Genomic DNA, 12,680 nt, shown 5'->3' with positions numbered 1-12,680 from the left:
GGCCTACAGATGGCTCGGAGATGCCCTAAGTAGAAGGTCTTAGTCATAGATCTTCCTCTTCTGGAATGTTCCTCCATAGAGCAGTTCCTCTTCTGGAATGTTTCTTGGGGAAATAAGTACCATCTGCCAAAGCCTGGCTTACCTCCTTGAAAATGTAGATCTCTGTCTTGTGTGTGTTGATTTTTATCTGCTTTCTTCTGATACTTTCATCTAGATCCATCAATTTCCTTCATTATTTTGTCTGATTCTTTTTTGTACCAAAGTGTGTTTCCTTTATGACAATGCCCAACTCATTTATAAGTTTATGCTCAACAGAGAGGATGAGAAGGGGAAACGAACATGAATTGAATACTCACAACAGGCCCGACATTAAGCCCCATTTCAAACGAACAACTATCCCATTGGCTAGTTTATTATTCCAAAGTTACCTGATCTGGAACATGAATCTTGGAGAAATTATAAGACTGGTCCAGTGTTCTATGTGTGGAAAAAGTCCTTATTTTATCCATTACTACATGCTGCCTCACAGAGGACCAGATTGCCTACCCAATTCAAGGTTGTACCCATCCCACCCTATGCTTTGATCGATCTTATTTCCATAGAGGCCCTGGAGAGCCCTGAGTTGGGGCAGTGGGAGCTCTGCAGCAACTCCAAAAGGAAGCCTGTTTTCCCTTCTTGTTGCTTTTTGCTTACCTACTTCTTGCAAATCGCCTACTGAAGTAGAATGCTGTGGCCTATTACCCTGTACCACATAATACTATTGCTATGACATCATCTTGAAAGAAGTCTATAATTCTTTCCCAGGCCTGTCTGTGGGCATTAAGGCTCTGCAGACTATAGCTGGGTTAAAGGAGTCCAGCCCAGAGGACCCCATGTCTGTATCTGCAGAAGCTCTGCCATTGGCTCTGAGTACTCAGCTAACACTGACCTGGAGGGCTCTCGGGATGCCATTTGTATTAAAGGCAGAACCAAGAGGTACCAAAATCCCCTTGCTGGGCCTCCTTGTTCAGTTGTGCTGGCCACATCTGGACCCAAGTATAGATGCTGGCTTTATACCCCACTCTTTGCCTGTCTATGTGGGGTGAATCTTTTCTCCAAAACAAGATGGGGTAAAAGGGGCAAATCGTCCTAGTGCAGTGGAAAGTGCACTTCCCTCTGCCTCTTGTTAGGGGAGAGAACTCAGCCCCTTCCTTCCCTCCTAGCTCCCCATCAGGGAATTGGGCCACCTTCCTAACTGTATAAATTTTACAGTCTTCTCTCACCAGCTCATGTTCTCTGTTTATTCTACAACCATCTTTCTTGCTCAGCCAGCAAGAAAAAAGTTTAAAGTGATCGCCGGCTTATATCTAAAATGCTTCCAGACTGCAGACTTCTTTGGCGCTTACAGATTTGCAATGGGGAGAGAAAGTTGAAAGCTTTATGGGTTGAAAATTCAGACTTCTCACTAGATCTTTTGCTAGTCAGCGGAGGTTCCAGTGGCTTTTAAACAGCTAAGTGGGTTTTAGCTGAAAGATATAACTAAAGATTTCATTATTTGTTTCTTTTTCCGTTTTTAACGATTAGAAACAGCCTGCTTAGTACTCTCTGACCCAAAATTCTGAGGGAGTCTTACCCTTAACTCTTTGGGGAGGAGGCCGTAAGATCTGTAGACCTATTACAAAAATGTCCACTAACTTTATTTCCCAAACCACTCTAAATGAGGTACTTTACTTAAGAGAAGGTGTATGTTTGTCCTTAGGTTAATAGATTCCTGCTTATTCTACAGAAAGAACGTATGATTTTTTTCTGTCTGCTATGCAGAGAAGCTGGGCTTCAGCCTCTAAATAATACCTACAGGGACATGTTGTCAGGTGTTGAGGGAGAATGTATGTCTGAACACATGTTTTCATCCAGGCCGTAAGTTTTCTCGTTGCAGTTGTATTGGGTCCTGAGTGCTAACGGTTCTCTATTATAAATTACGTCATTTTCTTGATACTGCAACCCTGGATTATGACATTAATATGGATTATGGCCATATTAATACCTACTAGAAGAGATGCGCACAGAAGGTAAAAAGTTTAAAGTCTTAATAGGCCCTTATGTTCCACACTTGATAGAATTAGAGTTGACATGGTTTGGCCCTATTGAAAAATAAATTACTCATTCAAGAGAAAAAGGAAGATAAAGTTCATATTTTTATTTTCAACGTTTATTTATTTTTTGGGACAGAGAGAGACAGAGCATGAATGGGGGAGGGGCAGAGAGAGAGGGAGACACAGAATCGGAAACAGGCTCCAGGCTCCGAGCCATCAGCCCAGAGCCTGACGCGGGGCTCGAACTCACGGACCGTGAGATCGTGACCTGGCTGAAGTCAGACGCTTAACCGACTGCGCCACCCAGGCGCCCCTAAAGTTCATATTTTTTAATCAGCAAACATATTCATTTACTTTTCCTTCAGAATTTCTCTTTGCTCAAAGGAAAACTCGTGTTTTGCTGTTGGACTTTGCTGGGGTCATTGGTAGCCTAGATGTTTGTGGTAGTTCCATTGAATTTTTTGACTGGCAAATCTCCACAGACCCAATGTCTTGAATGGTTTCCTCTACCTCCTGCATGGTTGCAGTTCCTTCTTCTGAGACACTGCCGTTCTCCTGAGACTGAATCCATTTTCCTGTCGCTTTTGCATTTTAGGCTTCCAGGTCCTACTGCAAGGGTATCCACTGCAGGCAGTGAAGCCAAAACACGTGGAGGGTCAGCCACTGCCAACAACCGACGCAGCCAGAGCTTTAACAACTATGACAAGTCCAAACCGGTCACCTCCCCACTTCCACCACCACCGCCAAGCAGCCACGAGAAAGGTAAGTCAACTTCTTGAGGGTCCTTTCTGGCATTTTCCTGTATACAGATCCGGTTCCTTTGGGTGAGTTTGCTAGGGTTGGGAACAAGGTTGCACATAGCATGGGCCATAGGACATACTTGGCCGGCAGGAACTTTGTTAGCAGAGGCATTAATAAAGTGGTGGAAATAGGTTCATGGTTGCCAGCAGGAATTAGGAGTATTTGTTTCAGTAGGGGCCCGGAAGACACCTGGCTACAGAGAGAAGCAATATAGTATTTACAACTTGAAAGTAAACTGTCACAGAACGTGCTCTGTATGGTAGATGGTTTTCCAGAAATGCAAGGTTCTCGGAGTGTGCGTTTTGTGACCTGATAAGCTTTCTACCCATTAAAAGTGATATGAGGGAAGTTAAGAGCAAGGGAATTTTCACCCTTTGAAAAAGGCAGAAATGTGGGTTGTGTAAATGAATATCTTGGCTACATATGAGGAATATGCAACATTATTCTTAGTGTTCCGATGATGTAACTTTTACCAAAAGAGGATATGACTTTTTGCTCTACATAGCCCTGAGATCTTAGGATGGGGGAAGAGGTGAGTAGCTGTGTGGGGGCTATTGCACAGAAGATGGTGAAACAAACATTTGCTTGCTTCGGTCTGTGTCTCGTGAGACCTTGGAGAAACTGAGCTTAGAAGATTGTACAGTCAGAAGCAGAGCCCTCCTTCATTCCTCCCAGGCTAAGTGGTCTAGACTTCTTGGTGGGGGTGATGTGCCCAGATCTCTTGGAAGCATTTTCTACAGTAAGAGTTGTCCTAGATGTGCCCCTCAACTCCCCCGAGACTCAGGAGAGCTGCCTCCCACTCTGAAAGTGTTCCAGGAGCCTGGGCAGCCTTCCCACTGTGAACGAGATCCGAGGCTCCTGGACCTACCCTCTAGCCCGGGATGGTTTCATTTAGTGGAGCTTGGTTTCTGCCCTACCCTCAGCTAGCATACTTGAGAAAATAGGAAGGGAGGTTTGGTATGGCTGACCTATATATGGCAGAAAGTTTTGCACCAGGGCATTGGAAACTCTGCAGCCAGCAGTGGGAGGTCTCAACCAGTCAAGTTCTTTGTGATCCAGCCCTTGGCTCCTGCCTTAAGAAAGTCATTTGTCGTCTTCTTCCCTCTTTCCACCCCCTTCCCCTCCCCTCCTTTTCTCCGCTTCAACCATAGCCAAACATGTTCCTTTCAAAAGTATGGTCTTCTTAAAAGTGTTTTTAAGAGGCACCTGGGTGGCTCAGTAGGTTGAGTGTCAGACTCTTGATTTTGGCTCAGGTCATGATCCCAGGGTTGTGGGATCGAGCCCCACGTCGGGCTCTGCACTGAGTATGGAGCCTGCTAAAAATTCTGTTTCTCTCTCTGCCCGTCGTCTCCCCTCGCATGCGTGCGTGTGCGCGCGCTCTCTCTCTCTCTCTAAATAAAAAAATAAATAAAAATAAGTGTCATCTGTCAGGGACTTTGATTTTCACTGTGTTACTTGGTCTTCACAAACATTCTGTGTGGTAAATATCATTAACCCAATTTTACAGATAAAAGAACTGAGGCTAATTGAGATTTAGTAACTTGCCCTCTTTGGTAATTGAGCACTGGAATTCGGATCAAGGTTTGAGTCCTGGGTTTGAGCTCGAGCTCTGTCCTGTCTCCTGGGAGGATCGAGCGAGGTAGTAAGTGTGAGAATATCTTGTGAGCTGGGACTCACAGAATTCCCTAAGGATTCCCTCCCAGAATGGTAAAAATAACTGACCGGGGCTCCAGGTGCATGGGAGAGTACATTTATGATCCCTCGCCTAGCCTGGAGAGGTTAGGTCAAGCAGGCTTCGGCAGACCCGGGTAGTTTTTATTCTAATACTTTCCCCACCATCCTGAGGTAAAGGGACAGCACAATTGTATCTAAAGAGGCTTTTGTATTTCCTCCTCCTTTCTCACAGTCCCTGTGTCCTCTATTGAATCTGACCTTGATGGCAGCCTATGAAGTAGCCAGCTCCATGCAGCATGGACCATGTGGTGGGAGAAGTGGCTCCCCCACCTGGCCATCGGGAGGCACAGCAGGTTTTCGGGTGCTCAGAGTAGCATCCCTCATCTTGACAGGTCCTGGAGAGGTGGACATTAGTGAGCAGATACGTTGTAGCTCAGTGTGGTGGGCGCTGTAGTTGAGGTATGGACTGCTTTCAGATGAGTTAAAGTCCACAATATAATCTCATGACCTGTCCTTCTCGAAGCTGTCTTATGAGTCGGACAGGCCCTGATCGCATTGCATGCTGGCATTTTCTCTCAGGTAAACCAATTTGTAGGCTTGTACATGTGACCCATTGGACCAGGGATTCTTCTAGGAGTTGATCGGATCTCACCAGAAAGGGGAACAAGAAATTCACTACTCTTCCAACATATGACAAAAATATTTCAACACTTAGTCTTGATTTTTTAAAAGGATAAAAAGGAATAAAAGGAAATTATAACAGGCAGCTTTTCCAAAGCCCCGGAGCACTTAATCCTTTGTGAGGAAATAACTGAAAGATTTCTCCGAAAATCACGTCCAAAGAAGCGAATGCCTTCCTGCCATCATCACTGAATTTAGTTCTGGTCAACTGAGATGTGAAACAGAAGAAGAGTAATAGATCTAGAAAATACTTATATTTTCAGTATTCAACTGAGCAATCAACTGAGATGTGAAACAGAAGAAGAATAGATACATAAAATACTTCACAGTGGGGAAAAAGTCTAGGGACACACACACGCACACACACACTGTATTGGCTTAGTCCACGAGGTGACCAAGTGCACAGTTGGTGTGTAAATCCCAGGAATTTGTGAGGTTTGGAGGAAAGTCTACAAATCCTTAGCCTGTAGGAAAAGCTGCTAGTTGGGCAGTTTTCACTAGCGTGGTTAGGTTCGTCTTTGGCTTCCCCCACTCACTCCTGCAGGGGGCAGCAGTGAGGCAACTTGCCCGGCCCGAGGGATGCTGTGAGCAGGTTCCCCTGCGGATCTGTTGGGGGATGGCCTGGAATACGGTGGCTCCTCGCTTCCTCCCTTGGCCCTATGGCTCCAGACCAGAATCACAGCTTTTCAGGAAGAGGAAAGAGCTGTCATTTTCAACATTGGTGACATTATCTTTTCTTTCCATCCCCTCACTTACATCCTCTGGATGGGTTAGCACTGCCAGAAATCAAATACATTTCTAAAGTATTTGGTCCATCCTATGAATTTGAAATATTTACTATTCCTAAACTAAAGTCTGTGCAAATGGAAGATGGTCTCTCCTGAATAATATGGTTTTCTTCATTTTAGAGAAAGTGTATGTTTATTATATTTTCGTGATAAAAATCGTTATGTAAAAAATTTTTAAACAGCATAAATTTATTGAAAGAGAACCCTGCATAACCCCTGCTCTCAGAATTAGCCCCTGTTTATCACTTATATTCTTCTGTATTTTCTTTATGCGTATACTATCACATTTTGATAAATTTTTCCTACTGTTTAATATTTGCCAAGTACTGTTCTAAGGGCTTTGTAAGTAATAATTTAATTGTTACAGGAACTCTGTACACAGACACTCTGACATACACAGACACTATGACTTAAAATCTTGTAAATAAAATCAACCAATCATGGACAACCTTTTTATAGTTTATTCTCTCTTTATAATAGTTGCATAGGACTCCATCGCATAAATTCACCTTAATATTCCTAACTACTTTCATTTTGGTTGCTTCCAATTCTTTTTTTTTTTTTTAATTTAAAAAAACTTTTTAATGTTTGTTTATTCTTAGAGCATGGGCAGGGGAGGCGCAGAGAGAGGGAGATACAGAATCAGAAGTAGGCTCCAGGCTCTGAGCTGTCAGCACAGAGCCCGACGCAGGGCTCGAACTCACGAACTGTGAGATCATGACCTGAGCTAAAGTTAGATGCTTACCCGGCTGAGCCACCCCTAATTCTTTGATATTATAAATAGTACTGAAATTTACATCCTCATGTCTTTTTTGCACGTGTATACCATTTCATTTAAGGGTATACACATTTTGCAGGTGTTTTAACGTTGCCAGATTTTGCTTCCAAAAGGTTATACCTACGTCTGTTCCCATCAGCAACGTGTGAGAGGTCAGTTTCCTTACGCACTTGTTTTCACTCTCTTGGACAAAAAATACTGCCTTTGAAATGAGGCGGGTTACAGTAAGCTGAAATAACAAGATCCTTTGCTAACAACTGGCCCTTTTAACTGCCACCCTGCTATGAGTTATGACTAGTGACATGGACAGACTTTGGCATGTACAGAAAGCACTTGGGTTTGAGATCAAGCTGTCTGCCAACCAGTGTGGCCTCACTCAAGATGCTTAATTTCTCAGGGCGCCTGGGTGGCTCAATCGGTTGGGCATCCGACTTCCGCTCAGGCCATGATCTCACCGTCTGTGGGTTCAAGCCCCTCATCGGGCTCTGTGCTGACAGCTCGGAGCCTGGAGCCTGATTCGGATTCTATGTCTCCCTCTCTCTCTCTGACCCTCCCCGCCCGAGCTCTGTCTCTGTCTCAAAAATAAATAAACATTAAAAAAAAAAGCTTAATTTCTCTGGGCCTCGGTTTCCCCTTCTGTAAAGTGAGTCTGAGGTCATCCGTCCCTAAGCCACTGTGAGGTATGAATGCTTGTTTTCCCTGGCCCCTTGGCCTTGTCTAATGGGAGCCCTCTAAGTGCTTTCGCGTAGGTTCCCTCCCCTGGTCTTCATCCTATGTCATTTTCTCCCTCTTGTTCACTCTCTCTTGTCATGGGTAGAAAAGAAGAGCCAGACAGGGGTGGAGACAGAGTTTTATAGCCTTCAGCACTATGTCTTGTCTGAGTAACACTGGAGCCATTGATTTAGAATCTCTGTAAACTTGTCACTTTATGGTTGGCAAAGTAAGTTATTTATCTGAGTTAATGATTGGGAGAGAGAACTGTGAAGAAGTTGCCCATGGCCTGCCATCAACCAGGATTCTGGCGTAAAATTACAGGTTACGTGGGATTAATTCAGTGGTCCACATCACACAGAAAAGCATACGGTTGGGTGTTCCCGTTTCAGGTTGTTTCTTTCATTTGTTCATCTTGTCACTGCTTATGTCCAGCCTTGGGCTTGTCATCATGACTGAAGGGACCGAGACACAGATTCAGAGTTTCCGGGGCTCACAACCCCAGGGGCGGGGGGGGGGGGGGGAGTGCTCACAAGTCCTGTAAGAGAGATTCCTTCAAAGCCATGAGGAAAAAGAGGGGCTTAGTCAGGAAGGCTCCAGGAGGACTTCCGAGGAGTGATAGCATGTGCAGTGATTTCTAGCTCCAGATTTTCACGGAAAGAGAGCGGGAGGCTGGGAAGGAGTGACTCATCCCACTGGGTCCAGGTGTTAATCCAACAGGACATCTGCTGGGGTCACTGTGTTAATAAACTTTTGTCCTATGGAAGACCTGTAGAGGGAAATGTCTACAAGATCATTTGAGCGGTGGGGTGAGGCCTCCCTTGGCCATCAGGAGACCCCAGCAGTTGCAGGCAGTCCTGGACCAGGGAGAGCTTGCATGCCTGTCCATGCTCCGTCCTCTCTGGTTGGGAATCAACCGTGAGGTCGCCTTGACCCTCTGAGCAGAAGCCTTAATTGTCTGAGGGCTTAAAAAAAAAAAAAGCCAGTTTAAAGATTTGAACTGAGGAGGTATCGCTGAATTTAAAGGAGTCTCAGGGGGATCATCTGGAAATGGAATCAGTGAACTGTTAGATCAGCTGTTGAGGCTGGGCAAGCAGGATGAATTAAAAGTGACCAGCGAAAAGCGACCTCACACCTGGCACTGGCAGGAAAAAAAAGCCTAGCAAGTATTTGAGAAGCTGCGCCAGTCTCTTGGGCCAGAATATAGTTATGTTGGCGGGAGTTTGGGGGAAAGTAGGGGAAGGTTTAGAGCCTGCCAATGAACAGAGAAAGACTTTACACTGAAGCAGACAATTGAGTTTGAGCTCTGGCCTTCCAATACTCCCCAGAAGTGTGGCTTTTGGGGCAAGTGTAGTGCTCACCGGGGCATCTGCTCAGGATCCCCCTTAGGACCACCATGAACCCCACATGGCACTGTCCTCCTCAGGATGTAGACAGGAATCACAGGTTGCTGGCAGGGAAAGTGTTTCTCTTCCACAGGCATGGTCCTGTATCAGGGGTTTGCTGCAAAGCCACCCAGATGCTGTTGCTGCCTCCTCCCGCCTATGGGACCACTCAGGTGTGAGGCTACAAGACTCCCGCAGGGCAGGTGCGAGAGTCGCTCTAGCATAAAGGCCACATGCTCCGTGGGAGGAGCCAAGATCTCTCGTAAATACACAGTATGCCCAACTAACTTCTACGGTTCCTGCAAGGATGAGGTCTGATTAGTAGTCACAGTACTTAGAGCAACCTTAAATGATGGTGTCCCCCAAGAGGTGTTTATACTCCATTTATAGCTCTTCTCAGTCCAGATGTGGTTTAACTACCAAGGGTCATTTTTACCAGGAGCAGTGTTGCTTAGTAACATAGCTGGCATTCTATCTTTATCAAGTTTCCAGGGGAACAGAGTTACAAGGTAAACTGAAGGTTAAATTCTCATGCAGAAGGGGAAGAGATTTTGTCAATCCTTCTCCCACAGTAGGTCAGCTTACCTCTCAGAGATCCAGTTGATTTATCTGTGGAGTGGCATCAGTCTGCCCTAGCCCAAATGATGGTAGAAAGTCAGATGTGAAGGATTCTCTTTTTTTGCATAGCACAATTCACATTTTGTCTTTGTTGTCTCTACCAATTGCAGACATCTAGCTATCAAGTATTATGACTTCTTGTTTCCTGATAGCTGGAGCTTATTGACCTTGTGGGTTTCGTTGCATGGTGTGAAAAAATTGCTGAGCTCTGAGTGTTCGAAACGTGGTAGAGTCTGTTCATTTGCTGTCTGTTAATGGTGCCCTTTCACAAGCAGGGCAGGTGGAGGTCAACCGCTCTTTGGCAAACGCAGGTTTCATTGTTTTAGTTTGTATTTCACACCAGTTTCCTTTTGTTCTAAACAAAGGATTGACATTGTCTAACTGAATAGATGAAAAGTCCTAAACACGTGGTACCAGTCTCCCAAATAACACCTTAAACAGTAATATTGTTCCACTCTGACACAGTGTATGTAAATTGCCCATATGCAAATCCAAGAAGGGACAGTGTGGTAGGTCTCTGTTAAGTCTAAAGGGCACAGCTCAAGTCCCATGATCCGGTGGGACAGGACACTCAAGACTCTGACGTGTTGTCTCTCAGGGTGTGATTAATGGATCGTGGACGCCGGCATCCTTTGAGTAATTGTTAGAAACACAAATCCCGAGGCTTTGCAAACCTAGTCCTTCTAAGTCAGATTTCTGAATGAGCCTGGAAATCCACGTTTTCTACCCCTGATATTCTTACAGCAGTGAAGTTTGAGAACCCCTCTCCTAGGGAGGACTTCTGGGTCACCTTTGAAAGGGCATGCCGCCCTCCAGCTGCCCTTCCATTCCCAGCAGCCTCTTTGTAGCGTGTTGTTGTAGGGAATAGAGATAATGTAGTGAGACACCCAGGCTAATGCCTGGTGTGCAGCAGGAGCCCAGTAAACGGGAAACCATTCAAATTTGCATATACATTTTGCTGTACATATATTTAAACTTATTCTCAGCGCCCGTAACTTATACTGGGTGAACTTACCTCCTTGTTTGGGTCTTCATACCTTCTTTTGGCTCCGTTCCATTGCCTCACTAATCTGTAGTGGAATTCTTATTGTCATTAAAAAAAAAAAATCTTCAGTATTCCCTTGTGTCAGCTGAGCTAATAGAAAACAAAGGAAAAGGATTTTGATCCCACACTTAGCCTAGAAATATGAAAAAGGGAGCATCACTGTGGGGGTCTCGGTACGGTAGCAGAGGTAGTGCGCTGCAAAGAAGTGTTTTGGGGGGGAAAGTCAGCCCACCCTTTCTCTGATTGGAGAATCATCTTCTGGTTCTTTCCCTACTTGGCGCTTGAAGAGCTTGATGTTACTTTACCAGGGCACCGCGCTACTCAGAAGAAAGGATGAACACTAGTAAAGCTTCCTAGCCAAAGTCCATCCTAACTGCTGTTCTTAGCTGGAGCATCAAATTAAAGTCAGACTTGAAGGTGAAAGAAATCGTTTCTGGTAGAGTCTCTCTGGCGACCTTTGGGAGCCATTTTCTTGATCTACTGTGTAATTCAGAAGGGCCTTCAGAGAAGGTGCACCAGTCCTTCTAATGTGGGAAATCAATAACCTTTAATGCTAAGGCCATCCTTTTTCACGGAGAAGACGACAGATATAACCATGTTTGCTTTCCTCTAAATATGGATGTGTTTCGAAGCCATCGTGTGAGCTTATGGCTCTCTGCTGTGTGTCCTGTTTCTGAAATACAATAAACCTGGCCTGTTGTAACAGGAAGAATGAGTAAAGGAGAAAGAAAAATAAATCATTTCAGGAGATGAAGTATCTATTTGATTAGCTTGTGTCAGGAATGGAAGATGGCTCGTTGATGTGCTTCTGATCTTCAGATGATAAATCTCCGCATTTCTTTTGCTTCCATCAGCTATGTGGCAAGCGTCACACAGACGTGAATTCAATTTAATTTCAAGGATCATTGGTAGGGGAAAGTATTTATGTTTCTCGGTGCTCTCATCGTCATTTTTATCCAGGTCTCATCTGCAGCCAGGGCCTTGCTGTCATTCCTTTAAATGTTCTTTTTAAATATTTAAGTATTTGACAAAGTTGATGAGCACGAGGAGATAAATACATTTTGGGATAAATGCGCTTAACTTTTCTCTGGGCTCAAGTGGCTCGTGTTCACGACACACAGAAGGAACACTGTGCTGATCAAACGGACAAGAACAGAAGGCCGGTCAGAACGAGGGGAGAGCTCCTGAACAATAAACTCGGCAGCTGGCGGAGCAACTCGACAGGGAGCTGCTTGTGCATGCGTGCGTGGCTTCTCTCTGTGTTGAGGACTTCGCATTCTGGGGCTTAAATGAACCTCATGGATAAAATGCCCGTTTCTGCACCATAGCCTGCCTTCACAATTCTGCCAGTGTGTTTCGTTAGGATTCCAACACGTAGCACATACGCTAGGGAACCTGTCTTCCCCTGATGAGAATGACGAATGAGGGGGTCACCTGGAGAACGTTTGTTTCCAAGACAGCGGTCCCCATGCAGCCATATCGTGGTAGGCGTGACGCACAGGCCATCTGCAGGCGTCGTGCCATGTTAGTGCTCATGCTGCAGAGTGGTTTATGCCAAGGCACTGTGGTCACAGTTTACGTGCTTAGTGTCCTAGGAGCTCCTGTCATGAATCTTTAGCTGCAGTCACGTTGATTCGTGCGGTGAGCAAGGCTGTCGGAACTTTGTGGATAGACACTAGCTGCTGCTGGAAATCCGCAGCCTGGCCTGCTTGCCTTGTGAGAACAAAGGTAAATAAGGAAGGCCCCTCAACACCTAATGGTCTCTTTGCCATTTTCAAAATGAGAGAAGCACGGCATTTTTATGAAATATGAAATGGAGGTGGGAATCGGTGACTTGTAATAACTCACCGTGGGTAAAGCAGTTTTACAAAAAAAAGCTTGCCTCAGGGCAGTCCAGACACTGAGTCTCTGCTGCCCCCTACTGCCCAGGTTCTGTATTGTGTCTCCGGGTAGAGCCTTGGTGTCCTGCCTGGCGCTCTCAGGGCACTCTGGGAGGATAATGACTTGAGATTGTCTAGGTGTTTTCTTCCGGACAAGGCCTCCCCACATTTGCTTCCTCATTTGAGAGAACGCGTGCGAATGGAAGAAAAGCCACGTTCTGGACGCGACCAGGCTCATGCGGCACGG

The 12,680-nt window shown here is 45.3% G+C and overlaps 1 protein-coding gene across 17 annotated transcripts in view; it reads left to right on the top strand.

Moving 5' to 3' along the window:
* The window catches only part of NAV2 (neuron navigator 2), a 742,917-nt gene that overhangs the window by 528,752 nt on the left and 201,485 nt on the right, over positions 1–12,680 (top strand). For all 17 annotated transcript variants that reach the window (XM_040495644.1, XM_040495643.1, XM_040495633.1 and 14 more), the window contains one exon: positions 2,668–2,834. In XM_040495644.1, the coding sequence (XP_040351578.1) occupies positions 2,668–2,834 (167 nt within the window). The remainder of the gene's footprint in view (positions 1–2,667; positions 2,835–12,680) is intronic.

Source organism: Herpailurus yagouaroundi, unplaced genomic scaffold (genome assembly GCF_014898765.1).
Source record: "Herpailurus yagouaroundi ecotype Mexico unplaced genomic scaffold, PumYag 187, whole genome shotgun sequence".
Taxonomy (NCBI): Eukaryota; Metazoa; Chordata; class Mammalia; order Carnivora; family Felidae; genus Herpailurus; species Herpailurus yagouaroundi.
Note: the sequence above shows the minus strand (reverse complement) of the source record. Positions and strands in the feature narration are given on the sequence as shown.